The 24,431-nt window shown below is 40.2% G+C and overlaps 1 protein-coding gene across 1 annotated transcript in view; it reads right to left on the reverse strand.

The window, feature by feature from the left end:
- MTHFD2L (methylenetetrahydrofolate dehydrogenase (NADP+ dependent) 2 like) overlaps positions 1–24,431 on the reverse strand; it is a 42,223-nt gene that overhangs the window by 1,687 nt on the left and 16,105 nt on the right. Inside the window, 2 exon segments of the mRNA XM_075066073.1 lie at positions 8,438–8,563; positions 13,343–13,435. Coding sequence (XP_074922174.1) covers positions 8,438–8,563; positions 13,343–13,435 — 219 coding nt within the window.

Below are 24,431 nucleotides of genomic sequence, written 5' to 3' on the forward strand. Positions count from 1 at the left end.
CCACCACTGTTCTAAAAATGTACAAACAGCAGGGCTTCAGTTGAGGTTTGAGTCCTCTGTCTCAACCTGGCCTACCGCCTGTGGCCGGAATACTTAGGCCTGGTCTACACTGGAGGTGGGGAACGATCTAAGTTATGGAACATCAGCTATGTGAATAACGCAGCTGAAGTCAGCGTACTTAGATCTACTTACCATGGGTGTCTTCACTGCAGCAAGTTGACTGCTGATGCTCCCGCGTCAACTTCGGAGTAACAGTGTTGACAGGAGAGTTCTTGGCGGTCAGTTTATCGCGTCTTCACTAGACGCGATAAATCAACCCCTGCTGGATTGATTGCTCTGGAGGTAAGTGTAGACATGTAGTGTCCATCAAAGGGAAGGGAGCAGTAAAAAGAGAGTGGAATTTACTGGGTAACATGGCTTAGAGAGCTGGGATAAGACTAAAAGACTGAATGGATCGAGCGTCTCAAGTAATAAACACTCATAGGGGTCATCAGTTCTACATAATTAGTTATCTCAGAGGAGGCTGCTGAAAACCACACCAGCAATCCAGTCACAAACCATGAAACATTACCCCTCCGCCCGCAGGGTTAGGACATTCTTTCATTATTCGTGAGAAATACTAAGGCAGCGTCCTGGACATTTCAAGGAACAGCCTTTAAGGACACAGGAGAAATGGAGAACAGTGTCATGTTAACCTATTGGCATGGGAGATGGAATTTCTTGGCACAATGTGCTACTTATATATTTTGCATAAGGTTAACCATTGGAACTCCAGGCTAACCACTTGCAAAGGAATCATTTAATTTTTGGAAAACCCATCAAATGATGGAATGCAATCAACACATTATGTATTAGTTGTGGTTATTCTACATTGCAAGTCTACTTCTGCACTCAACTGTCCAGACTGCTGCAGAGCTTGTGATTTTTTTCAGGTTGTACATTTTCACCTCTCCACTACCTGCCTCAGAACTGGCAGTGCTAGCTCTTAAGGAATTGCCAGAAAAATCAAACCCTGTTATTTCTGTCAAATGCATGGAACAGAATAGAGGAGTGAACTGGAATTACTAAACAGCATTTGCCACTGAGTTGGGCTCTGCATAGCATGTGGACTCTGCTGGTGAACAGTTTGGGAAAGGAACCTATTCACAGCATATATAAAAGGATTAAGAAGGAAGCGTCTTTTTTTCCCCTAAACAGACCATGTTCATCTCTGATGTAAGTGAGAATATCCCACCAAAGTCAATAATGGGCTGAAATTGCACCATTATTTTCAAATTAAGCATTATATGAGATCCATGGAGATTAAGGGCTAGAAAATTAGGCGGCTAAAATATGAGGAATAAAGTTACTTGACAATACTACCGATAAATTAAATGTACATGGATCTGGCGCTCAACTGTTGAGTAAAATGACAGATTTTAGAAAACCATTGAGAGAAAATGAAGGGTTGCTATTAATTATTTTCTAGCTGTTTTTTTGTAATGAACAATTGATTACGAATGAAGATACTTCTCCATACTATTTTTTGCAGTTAGGGCCTGATGCTGCATTCACTGATGTAATTGACAAAGTTCCCATTGAGTTCAGTAGCGCCAAATCAACCCTTTATTGAGGCAAAATCTAGTAGTGGTAATTAAAGTTGATAGGGTTTTAATTATGCCATTGATTGACGCCATCAGAGACGTTAAAAGCTTTTTGAAAGGTAAACATAAATTGCAATATGTTTTTTTGCTTATCTTATACAGTAAGAATGAATTTGATGAAATATGACAGTCACTCTCAAAATTCTAGGATACATGATATGCCTTTTCTTTCATTAGTTTTATAATTTTGAACAAATTCCTACTCATTTTTTGATTGAATTTGGTGTGTTCATTTAGTCAAGTTATCACTGCACTGTCCCAACCAATGTCATAATCACTGAATGGAACTGTACTCGGGCCTGAAGTAATATTAGCCCATATCAAGACTGTTATCCTGTATTGCGAAGTAACGCAATGTTAATTAAAACAGAATGTATCTTAAATGGATATATTTCAAGTGGCAATATTTCATGGTTTTCTTTGTGGTACTATTCAGAATGCAATTCATGCCATCTTATTTACAAAGAGATGTAATATACAACCTGAAGATGTTTTTCCTGTAGAAAGCTTAGCAATGAAAAATCATGCATAGTATTAATTAATTACCTGAAGTGCTGGTGTCCCTGTTAGGACTAAATGCATGGGGTGCTGTTTTTCCCAGATGCTGGGCAGTTCCTATTCTTGCACTGTATGTTAGGTACGGTATATTGTGTTATATACTGTATCATTATCCTGCATCTGAGTGGGACAGAGGTTTACTTTTATACTGGCTTACATAACTACCTGCCTAGGATCAGTTTGCAAAGGACAGGCCAAGGGTCACATTTTTTAAATGAACATAGGTGACCAAGTAAAGCCATCTAAAAATGAGTTTGCCCTTACAAAAGGGTGATTGCAGTCTGGTAAATCCCTAGCTAGAGGAGTAAATGTGGATGTGTTGAATGCATTTTTTGCAGACAAACTTTGGTGCCCAGATCTGAAAATTTGGCCCTGAAAGTTCTAAGGCGATTTGGTTTGACTGTGCAGCTTGATAAATAAAATGTGCAGTTTCTGAACTGGCATTTGGATATGACAGCCCAATCAGCCACAAATGACGTGTAGCACTGCCAATTACTTTGTCTCACTTTCACTTTTAGGTGATGTAAAAGCTTTAGCCTCTGAATCTGCTTTAACTGCATGAAGACTCCTGAAACACACAGTGTCCTAAGCACTTATTTGGCAGTCTAGAAAAAGCCAACGTTCTAATTAAGCACCTAAGGGGAACGAGTTGTCATTTTGCAGCGTCTTTAGAACTTTAAAATCTCTCTTTGATTCTTAACAAGAAAAGAAAAGCAGACTGTTTCTTTGACAAACAGGATCCTCTACTTTGGAAACAGTCTTCATTTGCTAGGTTCCTTTAAAGTTAAGAACTTCAGACACTAAAGAGGATTAATCACACAATCTAAGAGTAGATGATAGTGCTCTTAAGCCAACAAACTAGACTCACTCTTGTCAACAACAGCCAGATACAAACATAACTTCACTCTTTAAACTGAACATTTGTGGGTAACAGTCTCAAGGAACAGTCTGCAACTTTTGCAGCTCAGAAGTTGATCTGGGTACAACAGTCACAAGAGCATTTTGGCACAATCATTACGTTTAGCACGTTATTTATTCCAAATTGTCATTAATTTAAAATGCAACTTTTCCACTATATATTTCACACATAGTACTATTTTTTCCCTATGTGAACATCTAGGCTGTGATTTGCCACTTTGTACAGTAGTTGCACACCAGTGTAACTCCATTGTTTCTAATGGAGCTACTTCTGATTTACGAAGGTGAAAGTGAAAGGAATGCGGGCCCACAAAATCTGTTCTATGATCTGATCTACCTAGTAAGCTATTCGTGCACTGCCTAGCACCATAGCATGTAGGTGCTTTGTAAAGTAATTAGGAAGAAGCATTCATTGTCTGCCCACATTAACTCTACTCCTCCCATAGGTGGAAAGGAAATGTATCAAGGCATTGGTTTTTAGGAGGAAAGTTTGTATTTGTTGCTCTGTTTCTGTATGTTTAGGTCAATATACAGTCTTTGTTGAACATATGTTGCTCTGAAAGGGGAAACACATAGAGTTAACCTGATCTCCAGTGTGTAAGATGTTCCATCACCAAGAGCCTCAAGCCACGTGGTAGAGATGCTTGTAGATATTGGCCAATTTTTCAAAACATCCACTAACGTTGGATGCCCTACCTCAGACCCTTAGGGTATGTCTACACAAGGAGTGCTTTACTTGTATACTAGCCTGGCAAACCACTCCTAGTGTGAACGCAGCTTATACTGGCAAAACTGAGCTTTTACTAGTATAGCTGAGTTTGTTTGGGAGTGAAAGGGTGGGTAGGGGACTAGAATAAGCTATAATGGCAGAAGCTCAGTTTTGCCAGTATAGGGCTTTTGCCAACACAGCTCTGTCAGGGGTCACACCTCGTCACACTCCTGACCAACATAGCTAGGCCAGCAGAAGTTTGTTGTGTGGAGGTAAGGCCTGATTTTCAGAGGTGTTGAGTACCCACAGCTATCATTGCTTTCAACAGGAGCTGTCTCCTTTGGTCCAAAAGTGAAGGGCCAAACACAGCAGGACCACCTGAGTGAGAAAGCATGTGCGTTTGAGCAACGTCTGGATATAACAATATATTTAAGAGGTTTGGGGTGTAGTAAGGACACAGAGCTAAATTAAGCATCGGTGTACACAATGAAGGCAATGGATTAACAGCTGTTTACATCAGGATTAAATTTGGTTCAGAGACCCAAGAGACAATCTGGATGGAAAGAGTCAGTCCTGATCCTGCTTGGAAGTCCATAGATAATTTCACATTGTCTCTGTGTACGGACCAACTAAGACCATCTGAGAACAGATATGGTGTGCATCTCTGCATGGTCAGAAACTCTAGATGTTTTGTGTAGAAAATAGGCTATGGGTACTTCAAAAACTGTTGCAGCCATCAAATTTACTATCTGCTGCAAAATCTTTATTGACATATGGAGGCTCTGCTGCAGCCTTCCTGCCAAATCTATGATATCCCAGACTCTGGAAGGAAGGAAGGAAAAAGAAGACTTTTAGCTGAGCCACATGAGAAACACCAGGAAGTTATCAGCAAATGTCAGGTTATCTCAGGCACATTAGAAGTCACTATTGAGAAAAGACCCAACTTGAACTTTGGGGTCAGGGTTCACTTGCAAATCAGATACAAGAGGGGAGGTTTTCAAAAGCACCTAAGGGAATTAGGAGCACAAGTCTCACTGACAGTCAGTGGAACTTGTGTTCTTAAGCCCCTCAGGTGGTTTTGAAAATCTCCCCCAGGACTAATAGGGGAAATACTTAAAAACTCAAACACAGTGATTAGGCCCTTTGACATCAGTTCACGTACCTAGAATAGTTGATACACGATCAAGTGCTGCACAAAGCCCATTGTATTGGGTCTGCACCAAAATACTTATTCCTCTTTTGAAACTTACTAAGCTATTTACTTTAATGATACTCTGTGGAAGTGAGTGCCACAGGCTAATTATATAATGTTTTGTATGTTGCACAACTATTCCCTATTACAATTTTTATGTTTGTTTCCTTTGAGTCCCTTCAGATGTCTGTTTTATCCTTATATTCTGGGAAGAGTAAGCATGAACACCCACATGATGTTGATCCTCATCTCTGTTCAAATGTGAAACTTGAAAGCTTTGTTTTGGTATCATTTCTTTGAGCATAAAGAGAAATTTTATAAGCACCATAAAGTAAAACTTTATAAGATCTTCCAAAAGAGATGTAGAGAGCCATCCTGAACTCCCTCCAGCAGAGGTGGGAATTCACCCCACTGTCCACTTTTAAAGCATTTAAAGCTTCCTTTAGTTTAAAATAGCATCCTTCCGTATTTATAAAGCAGGGAATCCAAGATGTTAGTTGTGATGTGGCAACTGAAGTTCCCACCGTGCTGTTAAAGGTGATCTCAAATCATACTGCTTGATTAATCCAAGCCATATTTATATATTTTTCTTATAAAGGAAATTTAAATTTGCATTGCCCAAGTGAGAATTAATGCCTCACTTTCTATTCCAGTGCACATTTTTGTATGTCAAGGATGGTTTAATAGTAGGGAACAGCTAAGATCAGGGAGGGTGGCAGGATGGAGCCAGGTGACACTTTAAACTCTTACTGCATATTACTGCTGGCCATTTAATGCATTTTATACTCAACTGAAAAAAAAAATCAGATGTGTATAAATATGAATTCAGCCAAATGGTCAGATTTGTATACTAACTGATTATAATTCAGAGAATCATTAAGTTAATTCTCAGTACAATACTTTTCTCAGTTTAAGATACTGTCGGTAAAAACACACATGTAACTTAAACACATTAAATAAAAATGCAAATATCTAATAACTCAGATTGTGATTACTATATCATTTTCAATTGATATAATGGCTTGCTCCACTTCTTAACTGCTAAATCAAATAATTTGCATGTAAATGTTTTACTTTACAGCCTATATGCATAAGATTGTTGCTGGTTCATTAGTATCGGTGAAAGTTTCACTAAATCATTAATAAAAACAAAACAATCTCCCCATGGCAACGTGCAGCTAAGTACTACCTGTAACTTCAGTGGCATAACCCAAGTTAACAAAGTTCCTCCCTCCTTCTGGGATCTTCCCTCACCCCAGGTAAAATCCTGAGGAACAACCCACAGCAGAACTTGTCAAGACATACACAGCACAGTAATATGTCTGTATGTACAGAAACTTTGAATCATGACCTGGCCATCCGGATATAGCTTTATATTATATTCAGATTTCAGAGTAGCAGCCGTGTTAGTCTGTATCAGCAAAAACAACAAAGAGTAAGTACTTGTGGTACCTTAGAGACTAACAAATGTATTTGGGCATAAGTTTTCATGGGCTAAAACCCACTTTAGCCCACAAAAGCTTATGCCCAAATAAATTTGTTAGTCTCTAAGGTGCTACAAGTACTCCTCGTTGTTTTTATTATATTCAGAGTGTCAGATAAACTTTTTAAGAAATCAAGAGAAATGTGGCACACAAAATTTAAGATGTGTTTCTGCAAATCATGTTTCCTTGTATATACTAGTAGTTTGTGGAACTTTTGTTTACTATATTTTGTTGCAGTTCTGAACAGCATCTGCTATGTAACATTTCTTGTACCATTTTACCATCTTTTACTTACTACCATACAAAGCAGCAAGTGAAGAGAGCATTTTATTACAATTGTATTTTCAAAATAATTTCCTGTATATCTCTATTTTAAACATGCAATTATACATACGCACATACACCTCTACCCCGATATAACGCTGTCCTTGGGAGCCAAAAAATCTTATCGCGTTATAGGCGAAACCATGTTATATCAAACTTGCTTTGATCTGCTGGAGCCCGCAACCCTGCCCTCCCGGAGAGCTGCTTTACCGCGTTATATCCGAATTCGTGTTATATCAGGCGGCGTTATATCGGGGTAGAGGTGTACATGTCTAAAATATATCTAGAAGCAAGCCTGTTGCTCTGCTCATGAGAGTAATTTCATTGACTTTAATAGATCTTTATGTGTGAGTAAAGCAAGCATGCAGGATTTTGTCTAGTTTACATATGTGAAGCTCTAGTAGTCCTTTTAAAAACATTTTGAATACAATTGTGCTGTCGGACTGAGAGACTGTGTGTCAAGACTGGAAAGATTATTTAAAAAAAAAAAGTGAATTAATTTCATGCATATCAAAACGAGGGGCCAACAGCTAGAACGTGGATAGATGTAAGCTTCCCACACACAGCTCTGCCAATAAACTTTAATTTTGAACTGTAACAATCCTGCTAGTCCAGTCTAGAACTTCTTTTGAGGAGACACTGTCAATCAAGATGTATTGTGCAGTTGTTTGGTAACACATTGCACAAAAAAGGACACTAACATGAGATCAATGTGCACATTGTCATTTATGATCTAAGATAGGATTGTTTGCACCCAGATTTTCAGGATCAAGAGATTTATACATAGCAAGTCTTAGCACGGAGAAAATTACTTAAGCAAAATTAATATTTTAAAATATGAGCTTCCAGTGGAAGTGCAGAAAGATCCTTGATAACAGAAGCTTGATCAGTGATGCTGTAATACATACTCTACACAATTGGAGTCGTTAAAATTGTAGAGGAGGTCTGGAAACTGCTTTCTCTAAGGCCTGGTCTACACTATGGGTGGGGGGGGAATCGATCTAAGTTATACAACTTCAGCTACGTGACTAATGTAGCTGAAGTCAACGTACTTAGACCTACTTACTGCAGTGTCTTCGCTGGGGTGAGTCAACTGCTACCGCTCCCCAGTCAACTCTGCCTTCGCCTCTCGCCAAGCTGGAGTACAGGAGTCAACGGGAGAGCATTCGGGGCTTGATTTGTCACATCTAGACTAGACGAGATAAATCGATCCCCACTGGATCAATCGCTGCCCGCCGATCTGGCCGGTAGTGAAGACATACCCTTAGTGGTTATGGACACAAGATGCCTAAAGGGAGCAGGGAAACTTGGGGAGGAAGTGGGACCACAGCCCTTTGCCATTGCTTCCCCTGAACCTGTCATCAGTGCTGGCATGCATTTTATAATTATACCTCCCAGTTTCCTTTAAAAACAGTTATACTTGGGCTCTTTATTAATAGAGTATGTATTGAGTTTAGATACAACTTCTTGCTTCTTCAATACACTTCTTCAGATGAGGAGAAAAGATTTGATTTGACAAATTAATTTAACCTTCTCATTTTTAAAATAACCAAATACCTTAAACCCAACTTATCTAGTCCTTTTATATCAGGAGGGTTATTTTTCTTACCTTGAAAGTCCACATCCCCTACTAATTTGGTTTTCCCTGTCAGAGGGTCATGGATATGATTGATGCCTACGTCAATCACAGCTGCACCTTCTTTAACCATATCAGCTGTAATCAACTTTGGAATACCTGAAATCATCAAGAAATATTTGATTAAAGCAGCCAGATACAGAACTAAGTTATCTGCTCTTAATTATAGAAAAGGCAGGAAAAAATTGGGTTTATTTTTTCAGCATCTTTGTCATAGTTCTGATACACAGAAAACACTACGGTTTTAACTACATTTTGAGGGTCAGAAACAAAGCTGATGTCAAAGTTGATGGCTATGTGAGATCCTATTTCTACAGGAAATCATTGGATTATTTGATTTTCCATATATTTAATTGTTAAATACTTGACATCCTAGCCATTTAGCTGAACAGTGTAAAATACTGTTTACGTAACATTGCTGACACAAATTTTACTATTCTAGAAGCAGATAAAATATCGCAACCATTCAACATCTACATGCAGCCACTAGGAGATCTAGGAAGACACTATGGACTCAAGATATGCAGGTGACACACAACTCTATCTTTCACTACATATGAAAACACCACTGTCACCAAGCTAACCCTTGAATGAGATCAGTTCATGGATGAAGAACAACTGCTTGAGGTTGAACCTGAGCAAGTGGAGGTTATGCTGCTGGCAGAAGTAAACGCAGAGAATCTCGTAGCTATGAAACAGTCTCCTTTGCTTGAAGATACACACCCACAATTGGTTAGTCAAGTCTACATTTTAGGAGTGCTCTAGGATTCCTTGCTGATGCTAAGCAACTCCATAATAACACTAATAAATAATTCTACTACCTATGTCTAGTTAGGAGATTGCATCCTGTCCTGATGGATGATGACCTGGTCTCAGTAAAACATACTTTCATCAACTTCTAGCTGGACTATAGCAGTGCAGTTAATCTGAGGATGAAACCCTCAGCAACTGACAAATTCCAACCTAACTCAAGTGCACAGTGCATGTCTTCAACCAGCCATCACTAACAAAAACAACTTAATACACGTAAAAAGAAAAACTCACATAATTCCCCTCAGCTCAGAGAGAAGATGGGAGACAGAGAAAACTACACATGACAATGATGGTTACGTCACTTAAAACACTATACTGGAAGATACCATGGTGATGAATATGGTATAAGAACCAGAACAGAATGGAAAGTTATCTCAGTATTTGCAGTTTTAGCTAAACTTCCTTATAATCATGAGAGGAAATAACGAGAATTCTGCAAATACTAAGGCTGTTATCCAAAGTAATTGGTAAGTATAACGGTGACCTCTTTGTAGACACACATTCAGCCTGATCTTACTCCCATTGAAGACAACAGCAAAACTCTTTTGATGTCAATGGGAGCAGGAATGGTCCACAAAGACTTTCTTTTTTGCAAGGATTCTCATCAGAAGGAGCTTGATTTTAACACCCAGGCTTGTGCAGAGAGATGACTGCTCTGATCTGGCCTCTAGGCTCTGCTGAAATTCAATATAAGCTCTTTGAACCATTTCAACAATTCTCTTTGATGCAGAGAAAAGCCCTACCTCTCACGAACAGAATTTTAGTGCCATCTTTTTGAACTGTGTTCCAATATTTAAATAAATAAATAGTTAAATAAATTTATAGTGTTTTATATTTTTAATTTAACTTATTGCTATGGCTTTAGAGACAATCACAACAGATCTGACTAGTCATCAGCTCACTCCTGGCTAGGCAAATAGTTAACTAACAGTTAAGACAACAGTTAAGACAAATACTATATGACACTAAACCATTATGTGCTATTGAGGAATAAAGTATGGAAATACTTGTATATTACCTACGTATAATATTTTACATGATCTAATCAGAATAACACTCAAACCACTCAAAGCCATTTCCAAAGTTTCTTACCTATTACATTATAGAACCGCTCGCTTTTTAAATCAGAAGACATTCCATCTTTAAAATAAAATACAGTCTTGCTTCATGAGTTCTGGGGATACCTTCACTCACTTGATGCTGCCACTGTTTAGTAATATGGTCATTCTAATACTCTAAAACAGAACATCTGCAGTACTCCTCAGAGATATATATTGTAATAGGTTTCTCCTCTCCCACTAGCTGGGTCACAGGCAGGAATGGTTTGAGAGAGCTGTGGGGGGCAGGAGAATAGAAAGCAAAAGTGAGTGTTTCTGGATGCAAGCAGTTTTAGGGGAGAAAGGGACTGCTGTATAAGAGATAGGTGATACAACATTTCTCTCTATATATTGTATATGGATGAGCTTGAAAAGTGTTGAAAGAAGCAAATTTTCCAATATACTTTCCAGTAATGCTGAGAAGCACTGGGCTATGTCTATTTCATCAAGCTGTTGCACAATACACTGGAAGTTGTACTGGTAATAGGACAACTCCACAATTTTATGGGGGAAATTATCTGAGTGGCATAGGGATAAAGGCATTCTCTACAACTCTTATTAAACCTAACAGGAGTCGCACAGCTAAATTCTTTATAGAAAGGTCTGAGAACATGCCCCATCAATAGAGTAATATTTAAACTGAACAAAAAAAAATCACCTCCCCCAGAACAAAATGAATAAAGTTATTTAATTCAGTCTCAGCGCAGAGGGCTGGACTAGATAACTCTTGAGATAGCTTCTGAACCTATATTTCTAGGATTCTGTGATTTACCAAAGCCTCCTTTGCATACCAACTGCTAGGAGATCACTTTCTCCTAACATGCTTTACTTCTAATATGTGGGAAATTCTTAAATGCATAGGTTTTGCAGAAAAAGCTAATTATCTAGTTTTCAATATCACAATTTAGGCACAGCTCTTCTCTGCAAGAAATCTGAAATAAGAACACTTGAGGAAATGAATAAAATTAAGGCTTCAAAAACTAACAATTAAAATGAAGATAGAGTATTGCATCATGAGTAGCATTTATTGCAGAAAAGGAGTCAAATGGGGGGGCCAGCCTGAAAGTGGGCTTTCTATAGATGTGTTAGGGAACACACAAGGAGCCTCCTCCTGCTGGCATTTCCCACATACAGGCCTGTCACAACTGCAGTCCCACCACAAATGGGGTGGGGAGGAAATGGGTTCATGCCCTGAACTCCCTTCATCTTAGCAGCAGAGCAAGCCAGACACATCAGTGAGAATATTGCACCATCCAAGAGAAAGATGCAGTCTGCACAGTTCCTGTGAACTCAGGGAAACTTAAAGGGATTATGCCTTCCTGAGGCGCTCTCTCTCCCTGAGCTTCCACTGGGGCTGTGCAACTCCATGCCACACCCAATGCAGGGCTGTGTGTACTTTGCACAATCTAGCTCAGATATATCTCGTATTGTGCAACGAGTGTTGTATCATGTTCCTGTAACACAGGGGTTCTCAAACTAGGGGTCGGGTCCCCCTCAGGGTGTTGTGAGGTTATTATGTGGGGTGTCGCGAGCGGTCAGCCTCCACCCCAAAGCCTGCTTTGCCTCCAGGATTTATTATGATGTTAAATATATAAAAAAGTGTTTTTTAATTTATAAGGGGGGGGGGGCACACTCAGAGACTTGCTATGTGAAAGGGGTCACCAGTACAAAAGTTTGAGAATCATTGTTCTAATAGGTGAGATGAAGAAAAACTGTAAGAAGCAGGTATTGCTGAATTGGTACTGAATGCAGTTTAACTGCAAGCATAGCCAACAACTAACTTTGTTCAGAAGCTGTGATTAAACCCTGACAGTAAGTTCTGATGAACTACTAAGAAGCATTTATCTACACAGACATGCGAAAGAAAATGATTCCACATCCTTTATTATTTTTCACTTACAATTGTGAATTCTGGTTAAGTGCACAGTCTAGTAATCACCATGTCGGAGATCTGAGCTTAAGACTCGAGCTTATTTTCTTGCTCCTAAGCTGGCATGTGAAGAAGTGCATTTAGCCTGTCAGAGAAAGCAGCACCTCACTTCACACTTGAACAGAAATGATAAGCCTAAGAGTAATCCAACCCCCTCCCTATTCTTCTGAAAGGCAGTTAGCAAGCCTTGGGGTTTGGAGTGTGGAGGAGTGATGGGGGATGCAAAATGACACAAATCCTGTGTACTGCAAGAGGGGCTTGAATGGCCACTGTGAAAAAAAAAACCAGAAGAATTGCATGACATTGGCCAAACTTGTTTCTAATGTTGTTAGGACGTATATTAAAAATACCATTAAAGCAACACTTGCCATCCAAAGTTGGAACTCTGATTAGTTCTTTATTTAGTGAAGAAAGGCCAAATCAAAACACAAGTATTTCTGTTTATATATCTCCAGCAGTATCAAACCACTGAACTTTCCAGTTACTAATTATAGAAAATCCATTCTTTCAACAGTCCATTCTTCCATTTCCCTCTTTATACTGCAATTGTACAAAACAAGGATGAATAATACATACATAATACCAAAACAACTGCATTTAATTTGCCAAGACTGCCCTTAATTCTAATAGCAAAAGAAAGGCACTATTGTTACCTGAACGTGGCCTCCAGCTGATTTAAGGAAACCCTGAATGACTCACCATTTTTGTACAGCACAGAAAATGTTTTAGTTTTTATAATTATACCTGTATAAGCTGTGCACTGACTGATTTCCATTCCTGAGTTCATCCTTAAGCTTCCCTAAGGGGAAGGTGTCATATCTGATGAGAAACTAGCTTATGAATCTACAAATATGAAGGGCAAGAACTGAGGGCCGAATCTCTTCCCTTACTCAAAACAAGCGGACTCACTGAAGCACTCTCAGCAAGCATGATCACAACCCACTTAGTTAACATATTTAAAACAGCTAGTTGTAGAAACCGAGTACCTGGTGAGTTTTTAATATTTGCCACTGTAGTATTAAGGACACTTAGTATTACCTGCAGCTACTATTATAATGTCAGCTAGTTGGGTATGGATCTTCAGCTGCTCTTTTGGAGTATATCTGTGAGTAATTGTCACTGTAGCATCACCTGTAATGTACAATATTCACAATTAATTGTCATTTATAAAACTCCCACAAAGTATTTATTAACATGCGGAAACGATTCATTAGATTTTGGTATATTAAGAACACACATTTGATCAAATAAATTCCTATCTTATGATCTGATACATCATCACACATATTTCTTTTTTATGATCTGACACCCTTTTTCAGTATATGCAGAATGCCATTGCTTGCCTTCCCACACGTACAAAGAAGTGCAACCACATCACTCTCATCCTTTAAAAACATAACCCAGTGCAGTTGTTTAACAGTGTGGACTAAATTCCTTCCTGGGTTAATGTCACTGAGTTTCATGGAATTACATGGAAATGAATCTGGCCTTATGTATCTGTCTTACTAAATGTGATAGGAGTATAGCACTGTAAGACACCTTCACTTATCACAACCTAAAACACTGGATGTAAGGGGACTATGTTTATAACTTTCTCCTCATGTGCCCTTGGCCATTCATCTCTTTCTGTGCCAACTATACATGTCTCCTGCCATTCTGTGGCACAAATTCAGAGGGAGACTATGGACTTCTCTATGTCTACAACTGAGGTAACAGCAGAGTTACCTTCACATCTCTGCATTTCCCGCAGGTCAGAGTTTAGTTTTCAATGTATGTTTTGGAGAGGTTGGAATATACCAAAAGGGCAACGAGTGGTAATTAATGTTAACAGGAGCAGCATTCATTCTTGTTGATATTTCCCCTCAGATTTGGAAATGGTTCATCATGGAGGAAGGAGACATCCATGGCTCTGCCTCTATTCTATCCACAACAGAGCTTGGATTTCATGGGGATTCCTGGGAGCTATGACACCAATATGGAAGTCTACCACCAAGGATTTTCTGCTTACAAAGCTCTGCCCCTGGCTACCATTAGTTTCATGTTGGGAGCCAGCACATGGAATATCATTGTTGATTGCAGTGGTTCTAGCAGATTTCAGAGAGGAGAGAATTTCTTTAAGAAATATACATGCCCAAAACTATTAACAACACTGTCACTATTTGTGTATCTGGTAAAATTCCTACTGGATAGACTTGAGAATGCCTGTGACTGTGCCCACTTAGGGGAAGAAATTAGCCAGACCAAATCACATGGTATCATCAAGTGAGGTATCTTGGCTGTCCTATGCCTTCTTCTCCTAAACCCCAGCAGAAGCACAAAGATAGCTCGTCGCGCACTGCTCAGACACATATTATTCCATTAATATGGATATCAAAAAAGGTAGAATGGAAAATGTCTCCCAAATCTCCATATCTGCTTTTCTTTCACTGCAGATGCAGAAAAGTCTTGTTCCACTATCTCCTGTTACTTGCTGTTAAACAAAGAGCTGATTACTCATCTGTGCTAGAGACCATGGGAAGAGTTTGCATGCATGGCAAACGGAAGCCTACAGTCTTCTGGGCAAACTCAGCAGCTCTGGAGCCCTGCCCTTGCATGGGTGTATGTATTTGGGCACGGACAGTTCTTCTGTGGCGCCTAACACTAGACATGAAAAGTCCTACAATTGTGGGGTACCTGAGAGTAGCCCATCATGCAAATCAAGGCAGTTTGTGAGCATGGGGTCCAAGCTTCCTTGTTGTTTTCCAAAAGCAAGGAGGAGATAATTGGAAAATCAATGAAGGTAACAATCAGCAAAGAAGACTCTTCCCAGGCCCTGAGCCTTATACCAGCTCTCTTTCTCTTTGCTATCTTCCCTGCATATCCTGAACCTGTTTCACCCCATGTTTTTCACGCTCCATCCATCTCAGGTCCCTTGGCACATTGTTTCCTCTTAAAATTTTACACTACAATTTTCACTATTTCGTCCCTGCCATCAGCTCTGACACCTCAGGAACATCTATTATTGACCAAATCTGCACCGCATCTCATTGATATACTTTTCTTCCTATACTTTCAAATTGTGCCCTCACTGGATTCTCTGTTCTTCTTCCCTATCCATTCTTCATGTATCCACCCTACTGGGAAGGTCACTCCCTCTTCCAGCATATTCCTGTACTTTATGTGCTCTCCCACAAGAGAAATGAATCACAGTAATTGGCAGCAGGGAGACACCCAGAGTGTGGGAACAGCTTCACTTAATCAGTGGACCAGAGGAGGTTACACTGAGAGAATTTAAGAAGCTGTTGCGAAACCCACCTATCTGTTAAAGCTTATCCACAACTAAAGTTAAAAACAAACAAGGAAAAAATAAAACCAAATAAGCTAAAGGAAACAAACAGGCATAGACTCACAGAAACTGGAAAGGGTGAATCCCCTACAAAGTACCCTCTGGACATCAGCATGCAGATCTGATCTAACTGTTCATCACTGAGGCTCTTTGTTGATGGGGTCCCTGGGGAAAAGAAACCTGGATAGTTGGTTGGCTGAAACACAATTCTAAGTGATAGGAGATAGACAGAAAAGATGATAAGGGGTCAAAGGGAGGGCAGCAACTTTCCGTACTCAAATTCAGGCTCTAAGGACAAAGAGCCTGGCTGCAGCTGACTGGGTGTTAGCTGGACCATTCTTCTAGAATCTCTTAGCTAACAGGTCTGCTGTGACAGCAACACCCCCAATCATTCTTGTCAAGAATCCTATAGATGAAGTGTAGGCCTTGAGGTTACTTAAAGCTATATTTTTCTCTCTTAGCATCTTAGGACTCAATAAATGACATGCACAAAACAGATATTGTGGAAACAGAAAGGAGATGTTATTCTTTCTGGAAATCTGCTGTCATGTCTTTCAACTTACTGATTATCACTGGCACAAAAAAAATTAATGAGGGAGCAATCCCACTGGTTGTTTAGATGGCAAAAGTTTATCTTCTTCAAGGATTTCTCGCTCATATAAGTGATGTTGGCATAGAAAGTACGCTTATTAAGTTTGCAGACGATACCAAACTGGGAGGGATTGCAGCTGCTTTGGAGGACAGGGTCAAAATTCAAAATGATCTAGACAAATCGGAGAAATGGTCTGAGGTAAACCGGATGCACGTCAATAGAAGACGAATTGCAAGAGTGGGCCACTTAGGAAGGAACAATCAGTTTTCAGCACACATACAAGAATGGGAAAGAGAACTGTCTAGGAAGGAGTATGGCAGAAAGAAGTATCTATGGGGTGCATAATTGATCACCAAGCTAAATTATGAGTCACAGTTGTGTGACTGTGCAAAAAAGCAATACGTGGATTCTGGGATGCATTACCAGGTGTGTGTGTTAAACATGACACGAGCAGTTATTCTGGCTCGCTCTACTCTGGCGCTGGTTAGGCTCAACTTGGAGTATGTGTGTACAGTTCTGGCACCACATTTCAAGAAAAATGTGAGAAATGGAGAGGGTCGAGAGAAGAGCCAACGAAGAATGGATTAAAGCGTTTGAGAGACCAGACCTACAAGGAAGGGTGCTGAGAGAAATTTGGGTTTATTTAGTTTGGAAAAGAGAAGACCTGAGAGGGAACATCGATAGCAGTTTTCAGGGTATCTTAAAAAGGGCTGGTCATCAGAGGAGCGAGGACGAAAACTTGTTCACCTTAGCCTCTGATGCATAGACAGGAAGAAGTGGGCTTAACTGCAGCAAGGGAGATTTAGGTTGGAGCATGAGGAAAAGTTCCTAAACTGTCAGGGGTAGTTAAAACTGGAATAAATTGCCTTAGGGAGTTGTGGAATCTCAGTCTTGGGAGGATATTTAAGAGTAGGTTAGATAAATGTCTATCAGGGATGGTCTAGACAGTATTTGGTCCTGCCATGAGGGCAGGGGACTGGACTCGATGACCTCTCGAGGTCCCTTCCAATCCTAGAGTCTATGAATCTATGAATTGATACTTTAGCCAACCTGCTTGCATACTGAGACGTTTATGTGAGATGAATCTCTTTTATAGTTAATTTATTTTTTCCACCCAAATTGCAGAAGAACCAGATGTCCTCTTAGGAAATTAATGCTATGGGTTCATTGATATAAATAATTATAGGTTCCAGATTGTCTGCATTGATCCATTATTGTTGAGATTTCAGGAGAGAGCACTGAATGCCTCACATTGCCAGGACAATCTGACTCTGGAAAACAGCCTGAGGTGTAGATGCTATCCTGAATGGAAGAGTTTTATGCTGGTACTAATCATTCCACATTAACAAGTGCAGGAATTGATAACGCTGTGGAGCTACTGGAATGTGTAACACAACTCCTCTGAGCATAAGTAATGCCCTAGCTGAGCTGCTGCCGCCATTGATTTCAAATTTCTTGTAAAATAGCTGAATTCTTTTCAGGTTTTTTTTTTTTACATTATTGCTTGGTATCATTAAACTTCAAATGAACTGTGAAGAACAGGGTAGCATGCCTACCTTCCAGTTCCATGCTAAAACTGCAATACCAGAGATGCAGTGCTGAAGACCCAACCTCTTTTCTAAACTGATGGGGAGATCAAAAGGGGGAAAGCCACAGAGGAGGAAATGTCCATGAGGCAGCAATTAGAAACTGGATGTTATCAGTTTCCATTCCCTTAGGGAGAAGAGTCTAAGGAGGGGAAATATAGACCCTGACATTATGGAATCCAGAGCCAAGAAACATAGCGGTGTATCTAATAGGGGATCTCTGAAAGGAGAGCCACCTTTGCAACAGTACATATGGGTACAGTTATTAAGATTTTAGAAAGGAAGACTTTTAAAAAGCTGAAAAAGTCCACACCAACAGTCATCAAAGAAACTTCCTCTGAGGAGAAGAAATGCCAGCTTGTTTAGAAAAATATACCTTTCCTTCATGCACATAGTCACACAGCCTCTTGAGCTACTATACTGCTGGCCAGAGACTCTGCAAAGTTAAGAGTAGGCTGGAAACTTAATTAGCTTTTAAGGATGAACATTAGAGGCTTTCCCTACAACTTGTGAGGAAAGATATGTCCTTAGGCAGTCCCTAAAGCCAAAGAACTAGCAGCTGCATTGAAGAATGGGCTTCACATCCACAGCAGTTATCCTGGGACTTGTATGAACCTCAAAGTAGGGAATTTTTCTGTTTATTTTGTGGTTAGGCTAAAATACCATAAATATATTTTTCCATACACCATTACCTAAACTTCAAAAATAGACTGGAGGAAAAGATTTTGCTGACTAAGGCTTTTTGTGTGATCCTGCTAAATCACTCCACCAGCCTGCAAATATACTTAGGATTGATGCCTGGACTCTAGATCAGCGGTTCTCAAACTGTGAGTCAGGACCCCAAAGAGGGTGAGACTCCATTTTAATCGGGTCACTAGGGCTGGCTCAGACTTGTTGGGGCTTGGGGCTGGGACCAAAGCCCAAGCCCAAGTGCTTCAGCCTTGGGTGGCGGGGCTCAGGCTTTGGACCTGCCACTTGGGCTCAGGCTTTGGCCCCTCCCTCTTGAGGTCATGTAATGATTTTTGTTGTCAGAAATGGGTCGCAGTGCAATGGAGTTTGAGAACCCCTGTTCTAGAGAAGAATATGATTTCCTTTCTGAGGCCAGCATCAATTTTCCTGCAAGAGGGATCAGACAGGAAGGTGTTGCCATCTGCAGGACAGAAGGACTTCTAGAAAGATATCAGTATAGCTGAATCCAGCACAGGAAAAGAGCCCCATAATTGTGATATGTCTGTAAAGAATTTGTATCAATTTATCAAAACTTTTGATATGGGGGATTCCCCATCAGGAACATCTCTGACCTCCAATACAATCTAATCCTGATCAGATAAAGCTAGACAAATTCTGTATCTCCTCTCAGCATCTAGAAAGATCCCCTGTGCCCCCAACTTTTTCAGCTTTAAGACAAGCCTGAAAATCTGTAGAAAATAATTTAATCAGATTATTGATGCCATCCAATTTAACATTCCTCAAAGAGTCATAGTTTGAGGATTTGTATTTATTGTACTCACTGGGTTCTTAAGAGGAAGAGGAAAACCTTTGAAAGTTTCTTTTGAAAGTGTGTGGGTTTGTTTAGGGGTAGATGTCTTATTCTTAGGAGAAACTGAGGGTGACTATTTTTACTTACTTTTCACCTTCGCCCTTATTGGTAGAGGAAGGATCATTGTTGTTAGAGAAAGAACCACTCAGAAAAAATACAAAATGGGACTTGGTTTAGTGAGATTTGGCAAGGAACAGGGGGTTGTTCCATCAAGAGGTCATAAATGTTTAAAGGGTGGTTCTACTCCAACCAGTGGCTGCAAAAATGACACTGTGGGGTTAGATGCTTATTGTCCTTCACTGATTTCAGATACAATCCTTAATTTTATAAATGAAAATATGCATTTTAAAAAATGTTAGACCTTCAAGCTCTACATGAGATCTGAAAGTCAAGCTTTTTTTTCTTTTCTCCTCACTCATCATCATCAGTTACCCTGTGCCAAAATGACGTGCATTGGATTCCAGATGCTCCTTAACAACAGGTTGCCATATGCTAGGTGAGGCATTGTTGGTGGGATGGTCTTGGGACATCACTGTGAGGTTTTTGATTTGTCAGGGAAGTGGAGGTCAGAATGAGGGAAGAATTCTGACTAGTATCTTATTTTTTAGAAGTCAGATGGTAAGAGGTAGCTGGTTTATGAGGGTAGGTTCAAACATCGTATGATGCAAATTATAACTCTTAATGTAACCAGGACAAATACACGCTTTAAAAAAAGATTTATCCCATTAGATCTTTTCACCACAATTAGTATATTCACTCTCATTTATAGATTAAAACAAGGAAAGGTATGTAAAAATGTATGCCAAAATGCTAAGTTTGAGATTTCAAATTAATAATAGAAAATCCAGTGAAGAATCCCTTAGCAACTATCTCCTTGCTCTCAGGGATTACAAGAATGTTGTCCATTATCTGAGCATTGGGTAACTTGACTACAATGCAGTAAATACTACACATACTATACACAAAAGAACTTCACTTTGCTGGAGGATTCTCTGCAGCTTGAGGTCTTCAAACCACAATTTGAGGACTTCAATAACTGAGACATAGGTTAGGGGTTTGTTACAGGAGTGGGTGGGTGAGATTCTGTGGCCTGCATTGTGCAGGAGGTCAGATAAGATGGTCATAATGGTCCCTTCTGACCTTAAAGTCTATGAGTCTATAACCAAAGATGTGAATACTGTTGCATACTACAAACATGTAAGTATAATAGATATTTGTAATCTGCAACAGTATTCACATCTTTGGTTATAAAACAAAGTGAAGTTCTTTTGTGTATAGTGTGTGTATTATAGTACATGTAAACTGAGTGTTTTGAGGAAACCAACAAAACACTTCCCTCTTTTTATCCTTTCCCTCTCACTTGGGCCCTGATTCACCTGGGCTGCGGCTGAGCTGAGGTTGTGGGAGCCTCATAAGTACAAAGGTGGCTGTACGCTTCTTTTGTACCTCCCAGATTAGGCTACAGCAGAGGCTGCTCTAAATATGCTGAGCCGCAATGACTCCGCACAGAGTCACCTAGCACTACAGTGTGGCTGAAGTGCAGAGCTCCATTCCACTATGACATGGGCTGTATAAGAGACGGAGCCAGTTCTGCGGGCTATATGCCTCTTGGGAATCCCCTCTAAGACTGACAGCTTTCCATCATACAGGGGTCACAACACAGGGCAGAATCTAGCCCCTTGTGTCTGTAATTCAATCATTTTATAAAGACTGATTAAATAGGGATGGAAATCACACCTACAAAGACAACTTTTGGGTCATCTACAAAGCTCCTATCAAGCCAAATAAGAGTTAAACTGATAGAAGCATCTTTAATTAATTCATCCTCTAATAAGTCACCCAATTCCCAAGTTACGGCCAGCTTTTGGGTTGGCAAAAACCCTCTTACACACCTCTGCATCCATCTTCCTTTCATTCCCATACTTGTTTTGTTATGGTTGCTTTGACTAGAAGAATAGATAACTTAACCTATAAAATACAAAGACACCTCTCTAGAAGTACAATACATTTGGCTGGGATGAAAGCAGTATGTTGTATCTTTGCCAACCAGGAGCACGCTAGAACTCTCAACATGGGAGGGAGAAAAAAAGAGTAGGTTAGAGGCACAAGTTGGGAGCAGATACTATGGTTGAGTTTTATGGGGGCGGTGGTGAGGAGCAGCCAAGGGCATGATGGTGATCTCCTTTATCAAGCTATACAAAAAAAAAATGGATTCTATTCAGTGGTTGGGTGAAGCTTTTCACTGGGTCCCCTTGTTCCCCTGCTTCATTTCCCCAATGTTCATAAATATTAAATCCTGCTTCAAAGGCGAGCCAGTGAAAAAGCCACTTATATGCGGAATGGTACCTTATGTACAGAAACACAAGAGGAAAAGGACCTATTAGTAACAATAGTCAGAAAGTAGAGGCTTCATCCTTGCCAAATAAAACAAGCAAATTAAGTCCTACAAAGTATATGCAGGGTGAACATTTAAAGACCATGTAAGATAACGCTACCCTTTTAGAAGGCAATGTTGGATGACAGTCTATTGTGTACAATACAGAAAGGAATATTGAGTCTACAGAGATATTCAAACTCTGGAAAGAGTACAGAACTTGACAAATTAGCTCAAGGGGGATGAAAAAGATTTCCCAATGAAGCAAGGCTCATTGAATTTAAAGATATGTTTTGAGAAAAGGTGACGGCAAAAGAAGTGTTGTTATAGCTTTTAAGTACCTCTGGGGTGAAACAATGAAACAGAAAATATTTCCAGGAGGAGAGTTTTCAGAAAGCTGAGTAAATACTGCAAAACAGCATTTGAAAACATTTGCTGGAATAAAAATCCATAGATGTATTTCAGTGGTAATTCATAACCCTTTCATTTCTCTCTCACAAATATTCATACAAATAACGTTCATGTGCAAGAACGTTCATAGAAAGAAAAAGTCTTACAAATACTTGTGCAAATATATAGATGCAAAGTTTTGTGACAGAAATATTTGCCTGGTCATCTGGAAAATGACTTAAACAGCTTCAGTGACTTATTCAATTCCTCCCCCTGTATATAAAAGTTTCAGATATCCAATCATGAAACAGAAACAATAGTCCTGGGACTCAGATGTCCAGTTACAAAGCATAAATAATGAATTATGGATGGCGAATAGGAGTTGCTTATAATCTGTGAGCAATCACACAGACTGAAAGATATTTGCATAAAACATTAATCAAATAAGCTTGAAAAAGAAGTTCATACTAGCTTAAATCTGTTGATATAAGTAAATCTGCAAACAGACAAAGAACTAATTTACTCAAATAAACTATTTGCTACAAATACTTCACACAGTTCTGGATATCAAATGTATGTGGAGGAGTCATTCAATCACAGAATCACAAAATATTAGGGTTGGAAGAGACCTCAGGAGGTCATCTAGTCCAATCCCCTGCCCAAAGCAGGACCAACACCAACTAAATCATCCTAGCCAGGGCTTTGTCAAGCCTGACCTTAAAAACCTCTAAGGATGGAGATTCCACCACCTCCCTAGGTAACCCATTCCAGTGCTTCACCACCTCCTAGTGAAATAGTGTTTCCTAATATCCAACCTAGACCTCCCCACTGCAACTTGAGACCATTGCTTCTTGTTCTGTCATCTGCCACCACTGAGAACAGCCTAGCTCATCCTCTTTGGAACCCCCTTCAGGTAGTTGAAGGCTGCTATCAAATCCCCCCTCACTCTTCTCTTCTGCAGACTAAATAAGCCCAGTTCCCTCAGCCTCTCCTCATAAGTCATGTGCCCCAGCCCCCTAATCATTTTTTGTTGCCCTCCACTGGACTCTCTCCAATTTGTCCACATCCTTTCTGTAGTGGAGGGACCAAAACTGGATGCAATACTCCAGATGTGGCCTCACCAGTGCCAAATAGAGGGGGAATAATCACTTCCCTCGATCTGCTGGCAATGCTCCTACTAATGCAGCCCAATATGCCATTGGCCTTCTTGGCAACAAGGGCACACTGCTGACTCATATCCAGCTTCTCATCCACTGTAATCCCCAGGTCCTTTTCTGCAGAACTGCTGCTTTAGCCAGTTGGTCCCAGCCTGTAGCAGTGCATGGGATTCTTCCGTCCTAAGTGCAGGACTCTGCACTTGTCCTTGTTGAACCTCATCAGATTTCTTTTGGCCCAATCCTCCAATTTGTCTAGGTCACTCTGGACCCTATCCCTACCCTCCAGCATATCTACCTCCCCCCCAGCTTAGTGTCATCTGCAAACTTGCTGAGGGTGCAATTCATCCCATCATCCAGATCATTAATAAAAGATGTTGAACAAAACGGCCCCAGGACCAACCCCTGGGGCACTCCGCTTGATACTGGCTGCCAACTAGACATCGAGCCATTGATCACTACCCACTGAGCCTGACATCTAGCCAGCTTTCTATCCACCTTATAGTCCATTCATCCAATCCATACTTTTTTAACTTGCTGGCAAGAATACTGTGGGAGACCATATCAAAAGCTTTGCTAAAGTCAAGATATATCACATCCACCACTTTCCCCATATCCACAGAGCCAGTTATCTCATCATAGAAGGCAATCAGGTTGGTCAGGCATGACTTGCCCTTGGTGAATCCATGTTGACTGTTCCTGATCACCTTCCTCTCCTCCAAGTGCTTCAAAATGGATTCCTTGAGGACCTGCTCCATGATTTTTCCAGGGACTGAAGTGAGGCTGACCGGTCTGTAGTTCCCTGGGTTCTCTTTCTTCCTTTTTAAAATATGGGCACTATATTTGCCTTTTTCCCAATCATCTGGGACCTCCCCCGATCACCATGAATTTTCAAAGATAATCGCCAGTGGCTCTGCAATCACATCAGCCAACTCCCTCAGCACCCTTGGATGCATTAGATCTGGACCCATGGACTTGTTCATGTCCAGCTTTTCTAAATAATCCTTAACCTGTTCTTTCACTACTGAATGCTGCTCATCTCCTCCCTATACTGTGTTGCCCAGTGCAGCAGTCTGGGAGCTGACCTTGTCTGTGAAGACCGAGGCAAAAAAACATTGAGTACTTCAGCTTTCCCCCCCATTCAGTAAGGGTTCCACACTTTCCCT

The sequence above is a fragment of the Chelonoidis abingdonii genome, chromosome 5, assembly GCF_003597395.2.
Source record: "Chelonoidis abingdonii isolate Lonesome George chromosome 5, CheloAbing_2.0, whole genome shotgun sequence".
NCBI lineage: Eukaryota > Metazoa > Chordata > Testudines > Testudinidae > Chelonoidis > Chelonoidis abingdonii.